Source organism: Protomyctophum bolini, assembly GCF_963924005.1.
Source record: "Protomyctophum bolini genome assembly, chromosome: 23".
Taxonomy (NCBI): Eukaryota; Metazoa; Chordata; class Actinopteri; order Myctophiformes; family Myctophidae; genus Protomyctophum; species Protomyctophum bolini.
In genome coordinates, this window is record NC_137884.1 from 29,397,275 (window position 1) to 29,416,971 (window position 19,697).

General features: G+C 44.8%; 1 protein-coding gene across 2 annotated transcripts in view; it reads right to left on the reverse strand.

The window, feature by feature from the left end:
* LOC308310795 (NACHT, LRR and PYD domains-containing protein 3-like) overlaps positions 1 to 19,697 on the reverse strand; it is a 28,918-nt gene that overhangs the window by 3,771 nt on the left and 5,450 nt on the right. The window contains exons 5-16 of one of the 2 annotated variants that reach the window (XM_080757227.1): positions 19,427 to 19,540; positions 17,961 to 18,074; positions 16,669 to 16,782; positions 15,554 to 15,667; positions 14,314 to 14,427; positions 12,076 to 12,189; positions 6,798 to 6,853; positions 4,617 to 6,498; positions 3,360 to 3,533; positions 2,441 to 2,614; positions 2,204 to 2,359; positions 593 to 642 (exon numbers count right to left, since the gene is read on the reverse strand). In XM_080757227.1, coding sequence (XP_080613353.1) covers positions 593 to 642; positions 2,204 to 2,359; positions 2,441 to 2,614; positions 3,360 to 3,533; positions 4,617 to 6,498; positions 6,798 to 6,853; positions 12,076 to 12,189; positions 14,314 to 14,427; positions 15,554 to 15,667; positions 16,669 to 16,782; positions 17,961 to 18,074; positions 19,427 to 19,540 — 3,176 coding nt within the window. The remainder of the gene's footprint in view (positions 1 to 592; positions 643 to 2,203; positions 2,360 to 2,440; positions 2,615 to 3,359; positions 3,534 to 4,616; positions 6,499 to 6,797; positions 6,854 to 12,075; positions 12,190 to 14,313; positions 14,428 to 15,553; positions 15,668 to 16,668; positions 16,783 to 17,960; positions 18,075 to 19,426; positions 19,541 to 19,697) is intronic. The other variant, XM_080757228.1, reaches the window with a different exon arrangement.

A 19,697-nucleotide genomic window follows, 5' to 3' on the forward strand; every position in this document is an offset into this window, starting at 1 on the left:
ACCCCCCCACAGACCCCCTGGAACCCCCCACAGACCCCCTGGAACCCTCCACGGACCCCCTGGAACCCCCCAAGGACCCCCTGGAACCCCCCACAGACCCCCTGGAACCCCCCACAGACCCCCTGGAACCCTCCACAGACCCCCTGGAACCGTCCACAGACCCCTGGAACCGTCCACGGACCCCCTGGAACCCCCCCACAGACCCCCTGGAACCCCCCACGGACCCCCTGGAACCCTCCACGGACCCCCTGGAACCCCCCCACAGACCCCCTGGAACCCCCCACAGACCCCCTGGAACCCTCCACGGACCCCCTGGAACCCCCCAAGGACCCCCTGGAACCCCCCACAGACCCCCTGGAACCCCCCACAGACCCCCTGGAACCCTCCACAGACCCCCTGGAACCGTCCACAGACCCCTGGAACCGTCCACGGACCCCCTGGAACCGTCCACAGACCCCCTGGAACCCCCCACAGACCCCCTGGAACCCTCCACGGACCCCCTGGAACCCCCTAAGGACCCCCTGGAACCGACAGACAGACAGACAGACAGACAGACAGACAGACAGACAGACAGACAGACAGACAGACTCACGTGTTGTAAGGAGTTGAGGTTTAGTCCAGTGTTCTCCTCCATGATTCACACTGTAGGAAGTAGAACAACAATGAATCAAGTCAAAACCTGCTGCTTAATGTCTCACATCGGCCTGTTTTAGTCCCACCAAATATTTACTAAACACATTTTGTCATCATTCTCCCACAGACTCTGTCCAAACATCACACACATTGGTACCATATCTCTGTGGTCATGTGATTAAGACTCTGTCCAAACATCACACACATTGGTACCATATCTCTGTGGTCATGTGATTAAGACTCTGTCCAAACATCACACACATTGGTACCATATCTCTATGGTCATGTGATTAAGACTCTGTCCAAACATCACACACATTGGTACCATATCTCTGTGGTCATGTGATTAAGACTCTGTCCAAACATCACACACATTGGTACCATATCTCTGTGGTCATGTGATTAAGACTGTCCAAACATCACACACATTGGTACCATATCTCTGTGGTCATGTGATTAACACGTATCTCTCAGATTTGGATTAGATTGAGGAACAAAATGCTCTCTCTCTAGAACCATGGAACATAGACACTATCTACTGTATATTAATCTATGTTATAGAACCATGGAACATAGACACTATCTACTGTATATTAATCTATGTTATAGAACCATGGAACATAGACACTATCTACTGTATATTAATCTAGGTTATAGAACCATGGAACATAGACACTATCTACTGTATATTAATCTATGTTATAGAACCATGGAACATAGACACTATCTACTGTATATTAATCTATGTTATAGAACCATGGAACATAGACACTATCTACTGTATATTAATCTATGTTATAGAACCATGGAACATAGACACTATCTACTGTATATTAATCTATGTTATAGAACCATGGAACATAGACACTATCTACTGTATATTAATCTATGTTATAGAACCATGGAACATAGACACTATCTACTGTATATTAATCTATGTTATAGAACCATGGAACATAGACACTATCTACTGTATATTAATCTATGTTATAGAACCATGGAACATAGACACTATCTACTGTATATTAATCTATGTTATAGAACCATGGAATATAGACACTATCTACTGTATATTAATCTATGTTATAGAACCATGGAACATAGACACTATCTACTGTATATTCATCTATGTTATAGAACCATGGAACATAGACACTATCTACTGTATATTAATCTATGTTATAGAACCATGGAACATAGACACTATCTACTGTATATTAATCTATGTTATAGAACCATGGAACATAGACACTATCTACTGTATATTAATCTATGTTATAGAACCATGGAACATAGACACTATCTACTGTATATTAAATCTCTGCTAGAATGAACCATGGATCATATGGTAATATGATATGATAATATGGGAAACTGCATTTATAAAGCGCTTTACATTACAATGTAGTTCACATTCACCCACCGATGGCAGAGGAAAACATGCATGCTCATCGGGAGCTGTTAGGGGTTCAGAGAGTCTTGCTCAAGGACACTTCGACATGTAGCAGCCAGGAGGAGCCGGGAATTTAACCTGGAACCTTTGACGGCCGCTCTACACAAGTCTACTCACTTGACAGTCTCCAGGGCAGCAGACAGCTTCTTCAGAGCAGAGTCTCCTAAGTGGCTGAAGTTCAAGTCCAGCTGTTTCAGCTGGGAGGAGGGGTTGGAGGTCACAGCTGAAGCCAGAGAAGAACAGCCTTCCTCTGTGACTCCACAGCCTGACAACCTGCAGAGAAATACACATTTAACAAAGTGCTGTGTTGATGTTCAAGTAGAGATCCACACAGAGAGAACACACATTCTTTACCCCAGGATCTGCAGTCCACACTGTGGACTCTTCAGTAACGCAGAGAGCTGGAGCAGTTGTGATTCCTGCAGGCAGATGAAACTGAGGTCCAATTCTTTCAGATGGAGAAGATTAGAGCTGAGAGCTGAGAGCAGAACTTCAAATCCTGTCTGTGTGAAGGTACAGCCAGCAAGTCTGTAATTACACATGAAATATCTGGACTGAATATCACAGTTTTGGAGTAAAGACCCCAAGAGATGGAAAGAGAAGGCAGGGATAATGTGAAGTAAATCATCATAATCTTAATCTTCCAACATAGGAATTGTGTGTGTGTGTGTGTGTGTGTGTGTGTGTGTGTGTGTGTGTGTGCGTGCCAACATGACTACTGTAATCACTGTACCCCATTAGTTCACATAATGATAATCCCCTAGCAGCCATGATGGATCACATATTGTAGTTACTGTACCGTAGCATTGATAATGATAATCCCCTAGCAGCCATGATGGATCACATATTGTAGTTACTGTACCGTAGCATTGATAATGATAATCCCCTAGCAGCCATGATGGATCACATATTGTAGTTACTGTACCGTAGCATTGATAATGATAATCCCCTAGCAGCCATGATGGATCACATATTGTAGTTACTGTACCGTAGCATTGATAATGATAATCCCTATAGCAGCCATGATGGATCACATATTGTAGTTACTGTACCGTAGCATTGATAATGATAATCCCCTAGCAGCCATGATGGATCACATATTGTAGTTACTGTACCGTAGCATTGTGATGTGAGAGTGTGAACTAGACAACACAAACTCTGACCATATTATTATTCTAATCAGTGGGATACCATGATGTCAACTTTATTAACACTCTTATTATTAAGAATCAAACTATAAATAATAAAACAGAACTATTAATAATAATGTGACCTCAGTATCTCCAGATGACAGTTTGGACTCTTCAATGCAGCAGAGAGCAGGTCCATGGATGGATCCTCTATGTAATTATAACTGATGTCCAATTCTCTCAGATGTGAAGGATTAGAGCTGAGAGCTGAAGCCACAATCTCATATTCTGCCTTTCGGAGTTGACAGCCAACAAGTCTGTAAATGTAGATGATGTAAAATCAGTGATCATCAACACAGATTAGATCAAATTCATGTTCAATGAAATGAACTATAAAGTGTAATGTAAATGTACCAATGTCTAGTTGGTCAGATATTGACAGGTCCTATAAGAACAGTCTAGTTGGTCAGATATTGACAGGTCATTTAAGAACAGTCTAGTTGGTCAGATATTGACAGGTCATTTAAGAACAGTCTAGTTGGTCAGATATTGACAGGTCATATAAGAACAGTCTAGTTGGTCAGATATTGACAGGTCATATAAGAACAGTAAAGTTGGTCAGATATTGACAGGTCATATAAGAACAGTCTAGATGGTCAGATATTGACAGGTCATATAAGAACAGTCTAGATGGTCAGATATTGACAGGTCATATAAGAACAGTCTAGTTGGTCAGATATTGACAGGTCAGATAAGAACAGTCTAGTTGGTCAGATATTGACAGGTCATATAAGAACAGTCTAGGATGGTCAGATATTGACAGGTCATATAAGAACAGTCTAGGATGGTCAGATATTGACAGGTCATATAAGAACAGTCTAGGATGGTCAGATATTGACAGGTCATATAAGAACAGTCTACTCTAGTTGGTCAGATATTGACAGGTCATATAAGAACAGTCTAGTTGGTCAGATATTGACAGGTCATATAAGAACAGTCTAGTTGGTCAGATATTGACAGGTCATATAAGAACAGTCTAGTTGGTCAGATATATACAGTTTTCTGAAAAAGCTGTGTTTCTATGTCAGTCGTTCTTCGATAAAAATAATATTTTTCAATAGCAGATAAAGCATAACATAATGCTAACACCAAAAGGGGTTTCCCGCCCAAAATGGTTTAATACTACAGTGTGTAACTTGCATTGATTGATCTATGAATGTTCTCTTTTTTTTTTTCTTTGTTCTCTGTGAGTGTCAGTCAGTTCCATTTAGGCAACACACACACACACACACACACACACACACACACACACACACACTTTGAGACCCGATTATTATTATAGTAATTAGGTGTGATGGTAGATTGATTCTAACAGGTTTTCTATCCACATGAATACTAACCGAGCCTTTCTGCTGTTCCTCACAGCTGGGAGTAGTCTGGATTTCCCCCCCCATCCTGATGATCTGTATTGGTGCATGTCAAACTCCTCCAGAACCTCCTCTGACGTCAGCAGAATGAAGGCCAGAGCTGAACACTGGGTCGGAGACAGTTTTGTCTTTGATCTGTCCGCTGACTTCAGGTACTGTTGGATCTCCTGATGTACTGAGAGGTCGTTCATCTCCATCAGACAGTGGAAGATGTTGATTAATCTGTCAGGAGAGACACTCGTATTATTAGTTTCCATCTCCTTCAGGTTGTTGATGACTCTCTGGATGCTCTCTGGACTGTTCTCTGTGTGACCCAGCAGGCCTCCTAACAGACTCTGGTTGGACTCCAGCGAGAGGCCATGAAGGAAGCGGACAAAGAGGTCCAGGTGGCCGTTCTTACTCTTCAGGGCTTTTTCGCTGGCTCTCTGCAGGAAGTCCTTCAAGGAACTGACATCATCTCCCAGGAACGTCTTCAGTACCTTCATGTTCTTCTGTGTGTCTTCTTCTTCTCCTCCTCCTCCTCCTCCTCCTCCCATACTCTTCAGGGATTCTTCAATGGCTCTCTGCAGGAAGTTCTTCTTCTTCTTCTTCTTCTGTGTGAAACAGTGCATCAGGTAGACTGCAGCCAGGAACTCCTGGATGCTCAGATGAACAAAGCTGTAGATCTTTCTCTGAGATTGAACGGTCTCTTCTTTGAAGATCTCTGTGCACACTCCCGAGTACAGCGCGGCGTGGTTCACATCGAGACCACACTCTTCCAGGTCTTCTTGGTAGAACGTGAGGCTGCCTTTCTTCAGATGTACAAACGCCAGCAGGCACAGCTGCAGAAGAACATCCCTGTCAGTCTCATCATACTTTGTCATCATCCTTTTTATCATGAGCGATATGAAGTGGCTGTACATCCCGGTCAGGTTCTTGGGCATCTGTCCTCTCTTGCCTGTCTTCACCAGGTCCTCCACAACGGTAGCGGTCATCCAACAGAAGACTGGGATGTGACACATGATGTGGATGCTCTTTGATGTCTTCACGTGTGAGATGATGGTGCTGGCCAGCTCCTCATCATCACTGAACATCTTCCTGAAGAACTCCTCCTTCTGGGGCTCTGTGAACCCTTGTATTTCTGTCACCATGTCAACGCATTCAGGAGGGATCTGATTGGCTGCTGCAGGTCTGGTGGTTATCCAGAAGAGAGCCGAGGGGAGCAGATTCCCCTTGAAGAGGTTCGTCAGCAGCAGGCCCACCGATGATGTCACCGTGACATCAGAGACGACGTCATTGTTGTCGAAGGCGTCAGAATCGACGTCAACGTTCTGGAATTTCAGCGGAAACCTGCTTTCATCGAGACCATCGAAGATGAAGCCAACTTTCCAGGCAGCGAGCTCCTCTGCTGTGAGCTTCTCTAACGTTGGATGGAAAACATGGATCAGTGAGAGAAGACTGTGCTGCTTATCTCGGACCAAGTTCAGCTCCCGGAATGCGAAGAGAACCAGGAGATCTATATCTTGGTTCTCCAAACCTCTCGCCCAGTCCAGAGCGAACTTACGCACGGAGAATGTCTTTCCGATGCCAGCGATGCCATTGGTCAGAACTCTGCTGCTGGGTGTGTCTCTGCCAGGGAGGACGGTCTTAAAGATGGAACGGCACTTGATTAGGACGTCATAGAGGGTCTTCATGCTGGAGGCGGTCTCAAGCTGCCACACCTCATGTTGCTGATTAACCCCTTCACTCACTCCCGCTGATAGGTGGAGGTCTGTGTAGATGTTGGAGAGGGAGGGATGTTCAGTGACGAATGTCACATGTTCAAGACCGTCCAAAGTGACCCTATAGACCTTTAAATACGCCGGCAGACGGACATCTGATATGAGGAGACAATTAATACATGTTAAACATTATGCTTCATTTACAACTTTACATTGAACAATCCATAGCATTAAAACTACAAAGTAAACTAAAAGTAAAACAAATGAGAAAATTGGCTAAAATAAACAACATTGGATCGTTTTTTTTGTCTAAATGTATGTGTTTATCGTCAGTATTTGTATTTGGACAATGAGACAGGAATACAACGAGTATATTTAATCTGATGAGTCTGCTGCTATTTAAACATTTCATTCATTGAAATAAAAATTTGGTGTAAAATGTGTCCAGTCTTACTGTGTCCAGGTGTGGTTCTGAATTTCTTCTGTCCAGGTGTGTTTCTGAATGTCTCTCTGTGGAGATGAAGACAATAGAATATATACATATAGATGAAGACAATAGAATATATACATATAGATGAAGACAATAGAATATATACATATAGATACATATGTATCCAACAGTTAATTGGCGGTGGCAACACTGCTAGTGAGTCTCTCGGCCGATCTGATAAACCTTTTCCTGCTGAAGCTAAAAGTAATTCTAATGGCAGTGGTAATTTGCGTGAGCCAGACAACAAGGTGTGCAATTACTGTCATAAACGGGGCCATTGGAAGTCTGAATGTTTTAGGTTGAATGGAAACCCCAGGACTCATAATTTTGCAGGACATTCGCAACCAAAAGGGGCTGGCGCAGCCGCTCCACGTCCGGTGTCCACTTGTGCTACACCAAATTGCGGCCCAAATAGGGACACGTCAGTTGCAGCACTGGAATCTTACCGCCCGTTCATCATGAAAGGCTCTGTGGCTTTGCTGCAAAATGGAAAAGAAGTGCCAGTAACTACTTTGAGGGACACAGGTGCTTTTGACTCATTTATTCAGGCTGGTGTTCTCCCTTTAACTCAGGATTCTGACACGGGTGACAAGGTGCCTATCCGTGGCATAGATATGAATATTCTGTGGGTTCCCTTGCATAACGTTTTGCTCAAATGTGAATTATTCCAGGGGGAAGCGAAGCTTGCTGTGCGCCCAGCGCTGCCGATCCCAGGGGTGACGGTGATTCTGGGAAACGACCTGGTTGGTGCTCGGGTGTGGGCAACAGTTCCTCCACCGGCAGTGGTGACGTCTATTCCTTTGCTAACTGGGGGGATGGATAAAAGTGAACGTGACTTTCCGGAGGTTTTCTCAGCATGTGCGGTGACACGTGCAATGGCTAAGTTAAAGGGGAACTCTGAGGCAAAAGAATCAGTTAAGTCTAAGTCTGTATCAGATGCATACACTGTTTGTATGCATCTGACTGCGCACAGTGCTGTGTGTGTGTGTAATAAAGACGGTGTGTATGCATCTGACTGCGCACAGTGCTGTGTGTGTGTGTAATAAAGACTGTGTGTATGCATCTGACTGCGCACAGTGCTGTGTGTGTGTGTAATAAAGACTGTGTGTATGCATCTGACTGCGCACAGTGTGTGTGTGTGTGTGTGTGTGTGTGTAATAAAGACGGTGTGTATGCATCTGACTGCGCAGTGTGTGTGTGTGTGTGTGTGTAATAAAGACTGTGTGTATGCATCTGACTGCGCACAGTGCTGTGTGTGTGTGTAATAAAGACTGTGTGTATGCATCTGACTGCGCACGGTGTGTGTGTGTGTGTGTGTGTGTAATAAAGACTGTGTGTATGCATCTGACTGCGCACAGTGTGTGTGTGTGTGTGTGTGTGTGTGTGTGTGTGTAATAAAGACGGTGTGTATGCATCTGACTGCGCACAGTGTGTGTGTGTGTGTGTGTGTAATAAAAACTGTGTGTATGCATCTGACTGCGCACAGTGTGTGTGTGTGTGTGTGTGTGTAATAAAGACGGTGTGTATGCATCTGACTGCGCACAGTGTGTGTGTGTGTGTGTAATAAAGACTGTGTGTATGCATCTGACTGCGCACAGTGTGTGTGTGTGTGTGTGTGTGTGTGTAATAAAAACTGTGTGTATGCATCTGACTGCGCACAGTGTGTGTGTGTGTGTGTGTAATAAAGACGGTGTGTATGCATCTGACTGCGCACAGTGTGTGTGTGTGTGTAATAAAAACTGTGTGTATGCATCTGACTGCGCACAGTGTGTGTGTGTGTGTGTGTGTAATAAAGACGGTGTGTATGCATCTGACTGCGCACAGTGTGTGTGTGTGTGTGTAATAAAGACTGTGTGTATGCATCTGACTGCGCACAGTGTGTGTGTGTGTGTGTGTGTGTGTGTGTGTGTGTGTGTGTGTGTGTGTGTAATAAAAACTGTGTGTATGCATCTGACTGCGCACAGTGTGTGTGTGTGTGTGTGTGTAATAAAGACTGTGTATGCATCTGACTGCGCAAAGTGCTGTGTGTGTGTGTAATAAAGACGGTGTGTATGCATCTGACTGCGCACAGTGCTGTGTGTGTGTGTGTAATAAAGACGGTGTGTATGCATCTGACTGCGCACAGTGCTGTGTGTGTGTGTGTGTGTGTAATAAAGACTGTGTATGTATCTGACTGCGCACAGTGCTGTGTGTGTGTGTAATAAAGACGGTGTGTATGCATCTGACTGCGCACAGTGCTGTGTGTGTGTGTAATAAAGACGGTGTGTATGCATCTGACTGCGCACAGTGCTGTGTGTGTGTGTGTAATAAAGACGGTGTGTATGTATCTGACTGCGCACAGTGCTGTGTGTGTGTGTAATAAAGACGGTGTGTATGCATCTGACTGCGCACAGTGCTGTGTGTGTGTGTGTAATAAAGACGGTGTGTATGCATCTGACTGCGCACAGTGCTGTGTGTGTGTGTGTGTAATAAAGACGGTGTGTATGCATCTGACTGCGCACAGTGCTGTGCAGTGTGCTTTGTAGTGTGCACAGCGTGTTATACTCATAGACTGTAAAAAATATGGACAAAGCGTTCCGCGGGTCTAACATGAACGTAAAATGAAGCCTGTCAGTCCTTGCAATGGAAGTCGCCATCTTTCTAGATCCGTTTGGGCCCAGCTGGCCATTGGCTGGCCCAGACAACGAGGCGGGACTTCCCCCCTTCTTCTCCGTTGGTTTTTATTTTGACTCGAGTGGGAGGGGAATCCCTATGATAGACTGTAACGGTAGCCACGCCCCTCAGAACATACACGACTTTATGGTCATTTTTTTAATTAATGGGACCATAATTTTCCAAAAAGAATATTATGACATTAGAAATGAGACTTTAAACTAGTGACTGGAAGAAGAAAGTATTCATGACCATGTATATTAAGGTAATACAGTCTAGGTGAAGTTGGGCCCAAATACATGGACTTCTATGGGGCTATGGGTTTTTCTGGGTCCAATGACAGCGCCACAACAGGCCATTATATGAACTTTCATTTCCTTAGTGGCTTCACAAAATATCTGTCTGACTGCCCCCCTGGTTATACTATAGCTATATTTATTAATCAACGTAGTTACTGAACATGTGAGGGTACTATACCCTAGGGGACACGGGGAGAACATGTGAGGGTACTATACCCTAGGGGACACGGGGAGAACATGTGAGGGTACTATACCCTAGGGGACACGGGGAGAACATGTGAGGGTACTATACCCTAGTAGTTACTGAACATGTGAGGGTACTATACCCTAGGGCGGTGTTTCCCAACCTGTGTTTCCCAACATGTGAGGGTACTATACCCTAGGGGACACGAGGAGAACATGTGAGGGTACTATACCCTAGGGCGGTGTTTCCCAACCTGTGTTTCCCAACATGTGAGGGTACTATACCCTAGGGCGGTGTTTCCCAACCTGTGTTTCCCAACATGTGAGGGTACTATACCCTAGGGCGGTGTTTCCCAACCTGTGTTTCCCAACATGTGAGGGTACTATACCCTAGGGCGGTGTTTCCCAACCTGTGTTTCCCAACATGTGAGGGTACTATACCCTAGGGCGGTGTTTCCCAACCTGTGTTTCCCAACATGTGAGGGTACTATACCCTAGGGCGGTGTTTCCCAACCTGTGTTTCCCAACATGTGAGGGTACTATACCCTAGGGCGGTGTTTCCCAACCTGTGTTTCCCAACATGTGAGGGTACTATACCCTAGGGCGGTGTTTCCCAACCTGTGTTTCCCAACATGTGAGGGTACTATACCCTAGGGCGGTGTTTCCCAACCTGTGTTTCCCAACATGTGAGGGTACTATACCCTAGGGCGGTGTTTCCCAACCTGTGTTTCCCAACATGTGAGGGTACTATACCCTAGGGCGGTGTTTCCCAACCTGTGTTTCCCAACATGTGAGGGTACTATACCCTAGGGCGGTGTTTCCCAACCTGTGTTTCCCAACATGTGAGGGTACTATACCCTAGGGCGGTGTTTCCCAACCTGTGTTTCCCAACATGTGAGGGTACTATACCCTAGGGCGGTGTTTCCCAACCTGTGTTTCCCAACATGTGAGGGTACTATACCCTAGGGCGGTGTTTCCCAACCTGTGTTTCCCAACATGTGAGGGTACTATACCCTAGGGCGGTGTTTCCCAACCTGTGTTTCCCAACATGTGAGGGTACTATACCCTAGGGCGGTGTTTCCCAACCTGTGTTTCCCAACATGTGAGGGTACTATACCCTAGGGCGGTGTTTCCCAACCTGTGTTTCCCAACATGTGAGGGTACTATACCCTAGGGCGGTGTTTCCCAACCTGTGTTTCCCAACATGTGAGGGTACTATACCCTAGGGCGGTGTTTCCCAACCTGTGTTTCCCAACATGTGAGGGTACTATACCCTAGGGCGGTGTTTCCCAACCTGTGTTTCCCAACCGGAGCTTTGGTGCTCCGTTTGATGTGTCCAGGTGTTCCTCCTGATAACCCTGATTTGACCCAAATTATCACTATCCCTGCCCCGAAATAGCTACTGAGCTGCAGGCTTCATATTGTTGCGTCGACAACCTAATTAGACGTGCGACGACAACAACAACGGCGGAACAATAGACTCTAACGACCATCGGCCATAGGAATGTTAAAGGAACGTTAATGCTAACCTGTACTCGCCGGTGCTACTTATTGCTTTCACTCCCAGCCTCAACCATGAAGCACGGGCGTTAGCGCGATAATAAAATGCGATGCCACTAACCTTGATGGATAAAGTTATGTATATTATTGTTATGTATGTATGTATATGCATATCTTTTATTTTCTCTGGACTTGTTAACCCATCTAGACTTTCAAGCACCAAACTGCACCAAACTGCAAATGTGTCCATATTTGTATATTATTTTTGTATTTAATGTTTTGGTATGTGTATAACTGTGTCCTTTGTTCCACAACATGCCTGAGCTGAGCTGTCTGTTTTTGTTTGTTTGTTTTGTTTTTCCTGTCTTGTCTTTGTCATAAAATGTGAAAATCAAAAAAAATATTATTGAAAAAAAAAGAAAAAAAGATTATTGCAACTCTTTGTATATTGGCATCGACCAGGCGTCACTCAGGCGTTTACAGCTAGTGCAGAACACAGCTGCCCGCCTTCTCACCGGCACTATAAAATATGTTATAGTGTAATAGTGTAAATTGTATAGTGTTACAGTGTCATAGTGTTGTATATATTTATAGGAGGGTTGACATACTGTGAATCAGGAGGTCCAGGTTCGTTACTGAAGTTAGGAGGAACTCCTTTAGACCTGTCACTCTTCACAGACAGAAGGCTGGGAGTTGGAGACACTGCTCTGTGGTGGACACTTCTGGAATCATACAGACAGAAATAACAATACATAAACAACAGAGACAGTGAATAATACTACTATAAATAATACTAAGTAAATAACAGACAGTAATTAGCATAACAGTATCTTGTATTCCATGTAGTACAAACGGTGCAATGGAATGATTTGCCCAAGGAGATAAAGACAAGTGCATCTCTAAACACTTAAAACTTAGGTCAGGATTGAGAAGGCGTTTTTAGAATCCTGAATGGGTCTGTTGAATTGAGCAATTGTAACAGTTTTCTCCTTAACACATTCCTACCAGGATTACTTCATGCTTTTGTGAGGGTACCCTAGGGGACACGGGGAGAACATGTGAGGGTACCTACCCTAGGGGACATGGGGAGAACATGTGAGGGTACCTATACCCTAGGGCAGTGTTTCCCAACCTGTGCTACGCGGAGCTATGGTGCTCCTCTTGATGTCTCCAAGTGTTCCGCCTGATTTTAACTAAATTAACACTATCCCTCCCCCGAAAGCAAAAGCTATTGAGCTGCAGGCTTCCTATTGTTGCGTCGTTGTTGTCACACGTCTAACCATTAGACATGCGATAACTACAACACGGAACAATAGACTCTAACGACCCTCGGCCATTGAAATGTTAATGCTTAGATGCATGCAGAAGACGCTACATTTCGCTCCCTCCAGAAAGACTGGAGCGCGCAGAGTGCATATGCACGTAGACGGCAGACACACACAGTCCCGACCCAAACACTGAGGAGGTAAAGTAAACGTGACGTTGTTGTGATTAAACATAATGTGCCACGAAAAATAGCTGTCCAAAATAGCTTTCCATAGATGTCCAAACATGATCGCCTCGTTCGGCCAACAAAATATATCTCCCTCCCTCCACAGAAGAGCAGCGATGCCTGATTTATTCTTCGTCGTACACGTGTTATGCTTGCATGCTGAAAATGGCTGATCTACAAGCTCACAACGCGTTGCGGACGCAACGCGCTGTGAGCTTGTCGATCAGCTATTTTCAGCACGTGGAAATAAGCAGGCTGTGAGAACTGAGACCCTTCACAATAAAAGCATGCAGCATTCACAAGTTGAATAAAATAAAGAAAGGAAAAGGATTAGGTGGCATTTCACATTTCATATGAGCAATTGTTTTGAAACTGAGGCTCTGTCTCTGTCCTTTTCTTTCTCTTTGAAGTTATTTGATGAGTGCTGTCATGTGTGTTTTTAAAAGTATATTTACTTTTACGTTTTACTATATATTTAATATATATATATATATATATATATATATGTATGTATATATATATATATATATATATACACCCCCCCCCCCCCCTAGGTGTTCCCCGAGATTTTAGGGCTATGAAAAGTGTTCCCTGGGACAAAAAAGGTTGGGAAACACTGCCCTAGGGACACGGGAAGAACATGTGAGGGTACTATACCCTAAGGGACACGGGGAGAACATGTGAGGGTACCTACCCTAGGGGACACAGGGAGAACATGTGAGGGTACTATACCCTAAGGGACACGGGGAGAACATGTGAGGGTACCTACCCTAGGGGACACAGGGAGAACATGTGAGGGTACCTACCCTAGGGGACACAGGGAGAACATGTGAGGGTACTATACCCTAGGGGAAACGGGGAGAACATACAAACTCCACACAGAAAGGCCCTTTCGCCAACCCCGCCTCGGGTATGGGCTCTGATGACGCAGAGGAGAGAACACGCCCCCAGCGCCCACAGCGGGAATCGAACCCAGGACCTTCTAGCTGTGAGGCGACAACACTACCGGCTGTACCACTGTCCCCCCTCTTGGTTTTATTTTTGATAAAGATTTTAAACTTAATAAACAAATCAGCTCCGTCGTTAAAACTCTCTTCTTCCAATCATCGCCACGGTCAAATCCTACCTCCCCTAAAAACAGCTGGAGATGGTTATCCATGCTTTGATTTCATCAAGAATAGATTATTGCAACTCTTTGTATATTGGCATCGACCAGGCGTCACTCAGGCGTTTACAGCTAGTGCAGAACACAGCTGCCCGCCTTCTCACCGGCACTATAAAATATGTTATAGTGTAAATTGTATAGTGTTACAGTGTTATAGTGTTGTATATATTTATAGGAGGGTTGACATACTGTGAATCAGGAGGTCCAGGTTCGTTACTGAAGTTAGGAGGATCTCCTTTAGACTTGTCACTCTTCACAGACAGAAGGCTGGGAGTTGGAGACTCTGCTCTGTGGTGGACACTTCTGGAATCATACAGACAGAAATAACAATACATAAACAACAGAGACAGTGAATAATACTACTAGAAATAATACTAAGTAAATAACAGACAGTAATTAGCATAACAGTAGCTTGTATTCCATGTAGTACAAACGGTGCAATGGAACGATTTGCCCAAGGAGATAAAGACAAGTGCCTCTCTAAACACTTAAAACTTAGGTCAGGATTGAGAAGGCGTTTTTAGAATCCTGAATGGGTCTGTTGAATTGAGCAATTGTAACAGTTTTCTCCTTAACACATTCCTACCAGGATTACTTCATGCTTTTGTGAGGGTACCCTAGGGGACACAGGGAGAACATGTGAGGGTACCTACCCTAGGGGACACGGGGAGAACATGTGAGGGTACCTACCCTAGGGGACACGGGGAGAACATGTGAGGGTACCTACCCTAGGGGACATGGGGAGAACATGTGAGGGTACCTATACCCTAGGGGACACGGGAAGAACATGTGAGGGTACTATACCCTAAGGGACACGGGGAGAACATGTGAGGGTACCTACCCTAGGGGACACAGGGAGAACATGTGAGGGTACTATACCCTAAGGGACACAGGGAGAACATGTGAGGGTACTATACCCTAAGGGAAACGGGGAGAACATACAAACTCCACACAGAAAGGCCGTTTCGCCAACCCCGCCTCGGGTATGGGCTCTGATGACGCAGAGGAGAGAACACGCCCCCAGCGCCCACAGCGGGAATCGAACCCAGGACCTTCTAGCTGTGAGGCGACAACACTACCGGCTGTGCCACTGTCCCCCCTCTTGGTTTTATTTTTGATAAAGATTTTAAACTTAATAAACAAAATCAGCTCCGTCGTTAAAACTCTCTTCTTCCAATCATCACCACGGTCAAATCCTACCTCCCCCTAAAAACAGCTGGAGATGGTTATCCATGCTTTGATTTCATCAAGAATAGATTTTTGCAACTCTTTGTATATTGGCATCGACCAGGCGTCACTCAGGCGTTTACAGCTAGTGCAGAACACAGCTGCCCGCCTTCTCACCGGCACTATAAAATATGTTATAGTGTAAATTGTATAGTGTTACAGTGTTATAGTGTTGTATATATTTATAGGAGGGTTGACATACTGTGAATCAGGAGGTCCAGGTTCGTTACTGAAGTTAGGAGGAACTCCTTTAGACTTGTCACTCTTCACAGACAGAAGGCTGGGAGTTGGAGACTCTGCTCTGTGGTGGACACTTCTGGAATCATACAGACAGAAATAACAATATATAAACAACAGAGACAGTGAATAATACTACTAGAAATAATACGAAGTAAATAACAGACGGTAATTAGCATAACAGTATCTTGTATTCCATGTAGTACAAACAGTGCAATGGAATGATTTGCCCAAGGAGATAAAGACAAGTGCCTCTCTAAACACTTAAAACTTAGGTCAGGATTGAGAAGGCGTTTTTAGAATCCTGAATGGGTCTGTTGAATTGAGCAATTGTAACAGTTATCTCCTTAACACATTCCTACCAGGATTACTGCATGTTTTTGTGAGGGTACCCTAGGGGACACGAGGAGAACATGTGAGGGTACCTACCCTAGGGGACACGGGGAGAACATGTGAGGGTACCTACCCTAGGGGACACGGGGAGAACATGTGAGGGTACCTACCCTAGGGGACACGGGGAGAACATGTGAGGGTACCTACCCTAGGGGACACGGGGAGAACATGTGAGGGTACCTACCCTAGGGGACACGGGGAGAACATACAAACTCCACACAGAAAGGCCGTTTCGCCAACCCTGCCTCGGGTATGGGCTCTGATGACGCAGAGGAGAGAACACGCCCCCAACGCCCAAAGCGGGAATCGAACCCAGGACCTTCTAGCTGTGAGGCGACAACACTACCGGCTGTACCACTGTCCCCCCTCTTGGTTTTATTTTTTATATAGATTTTAAACTTAATAAACAAATCAGCTCCGTCGTTAAAACTCTCTTCTTCCAATCATCGCCACGGTCAAATCCTACCTCCCCCTAAAAACAGCTGGAGATGGTTATCCATGCTTTGATTTCATCAAGAATAGATTATTGCAACTCTTTGTATATTGGCATCGACCAGGCGTCACTCAGGCGTTTACAGCTAGTGCAGAACACAGCTGCCCGCCTTCTCACCGGCACTATAAAATATGTTATAGTGTAAATTGTATAGTGTTATAGTGTTGTATATATTTATAGGAGGGTTGACATACTGTGAATCAGGAGATCCAGGTTCGTTACTGAAGTTAGGAGGATCTCCTTTAGACTTGTCACTCTTCACAGACAGAAGGCTGGGAGTTGGAGACTCTGCTCTGTGGTGGACACTTCTGGAATCATACCGACAGAAATAACAATACATAAACAACAGAGACAGTGAATAATACTACTAGAAATAATACTAAGTAAATAACAGACAGTAATTAGCATAACAGTAGCTTGTATTCCATGTAGTACAAACGGTGCAATGGAATGATTTGCCCAAGGAGATAAAGACAAGTGCCTCTCTAAACACTTAAAACTTAGGTCAGGATTGAGAAGGCGTTTTTAGAATCCTGAATGGGTCTGTTGAATTGAGCAATTGTAACAGTTTTCTCCTTAACACATTCCTACCAGGATTACTTCATGCTTTTGTGAGGGTACCCTAGGGATACGGGGAGAACATGTGAGGGTACCTACCCTAGGGGACACGGGGAGAACATGTGAGGGTACCTACCCTAGGGGACACGGCGAGAACATGTGAGGGTACCTACCCTAGGGGACATGGGGAGAACATGTGAGGGTACCTACCCTAGGGGACACGGGAAGAACATGTGAGGGTACTATACCCTAAGGGACGCGGGGAGAACATGTGAGGGTACCTACCCTAGGGGACACGGGGAGAACATGTGAGGGTACCTACCCTAGGGGACACGGGGAGAACATGTGAGGGTACCTACCCTAGGGGAAACGGGCAGAACATACAAACTCCACACAGAAAGGCCCTTTCGCCAACCCCGCCTCGGGTATGGGCTCTGATGACGAAGAGGAGAGAACACGCCCCCAACGCCCAAAGCGGGAATCGAACCCAGGACCTTCTAGATGTGAGGCGACAACACTACCGGCTGTACCACTGTCCCCCCTCTTGGTTTTATTTTTGATAAAAGATTTTAAACTTAATAAACAAATCAGCACTGTTGTTAAAACTCTCTTCTTCCAATCATCACCACGGTCAAATCCTACCTCCCCCTAAAAACAGCTGGAGATGGTTATCCATGCTTTGATTTAATCAAGAATAGATTATTGCAACTCTTTATATATTGGCATCGACCAGGCGTCACTCAGGCGTTTACAGCTAGTGCAGAACACAGCTGCCCGCCTTCTCACCGGCACTATAAAACGTGAACACATTACTCCATGTCTGCCCCTCCCCATTAGATCTGCTCAAATAGATGCTTTAGAAATAAAGTTTGATTTGATTTGACTTGGAGTACACAATTCAGACACCAGATGGAGTTCATGTTTCAACCTTTGATCAGTAGAGTGGTGTCCATCTTTGAAGTCAATAAGTCCATGCATGGACGAGTCACTCTTCATGGAGACACAGCTGGGTACAGGAGAGACTGCTCTGTGATGATCAACCCTGTTACAAAGAGAGGATCAACAGGATTTATAGACAATCGTATCAGGCTTGGCAATTTCATAGTCTAGGAAGTTCTACTCAAACGTGATTATTCTTAGTTGAAAACAAACAAAAAGCTTATAAAGTTAAACCTAAACATTCAGCTGTAAACATTGACCACAGATATTTCAGTTATACAAGTTATTTAAAATGTAAACTTTCTCACCCTAAATGAAAACAAAACTGAAATCATGTTTTTTTTACCACCATCCGACCATAATATCCTTTAGCTCCCTGGGTGTGTTAAGTTCTAACATCCACCCCTTTCCTAGAAATCTTGGTTTTATTTTAACTTTTTTCTAAATTTTTATCCCACGATTTTCACCCAGTGTCAATTATCTAATGTAATCCTGGGCATTACACTTCCTCTGCCAACCTGGGAGAGCAACGGACTGACCTCATGCTTCCTTCTATGCATGAGGAGTCCAAGCTGCTTCTTTTCACCCAACAGGAGAGAGTTTCCCCGGTCGGACATAGAGCGTCGAAAGATCACGTTATTCTGAAAAGTTCCTTTCCTCTCCATCAGGCCCCCCTGGCTGGCCAGGGGGAGGTAGTTTAGAGACCAGGATTACTGCATGTTTTTTGTGAGGGTACCTACCCTAGGGAACACGGAGAGAACATGTGAGGGTACCTACCCTAGGGGACACGGGAGAACATGTGAGGGTACCTACCCTAGGGGATACAGGGAGAACATGTGAGGGTACCTACCCTAGGGGACACAGGGAGAACATGTGAGGGTACCTACCCTAGGGGACACGGGGAGAACATACAAACTCCACACAGAAAGGCCGTTTCGCCAACCCCGCCTCGGGTATGGGCTCTGATGACGCAGAGGAGAGAACACGCCCCCAACGCCCAAAGCGGGAATCGAACCCAGGACCTTCTAGCTGTGAGGCGACAACACTACAGACTGTGCCACTGTCCCCCCTCTTGGTTTTATTTTTGATAAAGATTTTAAACTTAATAAACAAATCAGCTCCTTCGTTAAAACTCTCTTATTCCAATCATCGCCACGGTCAAATCCTACCTCCCCCTAAAAACAGCTGGAGATGGTTATCCATGCTTTGATTTCATCAAGAATAGATTATTGCAACTCTTTGTATATTGGCATCGACCAGGCGTCACTCAGGCGTTTACAGCTAGTGCAGAACACAGCTGCCCGCCTTCTCACCGGCACTATAAAACGTGAACACATTACTCCATGTCTGCTCCTCCCCATTAGATCTGCTCAGATAGATGCTTTAGAAATAAAGTTTGATTTGATTTGACTTGGAGTACACAATTCAGACACCAGATGGAGTTCATGTTTCAACCTTTGATCAGTAGAGTGGTGTCCATCTTTGAAGTCAATAAGTCCATGCATGGACGAGTCACTCTTCATGGAGACACAGCTGGGTACAGGAGAGACTGCTCTGTGATGATCAACCCTGTTACAAAGAGAGGATCAACAGGATTTATAGACAATCATATCAGGCTTGGCAATTTCATAGTCTAGTAAGTTCTACTCAAACGTGATTATTCTTAGTTGAAAACAAACTAAAAGTATAAAGTTAAACCTAAACATTCAGCTGTAAACATTGACCA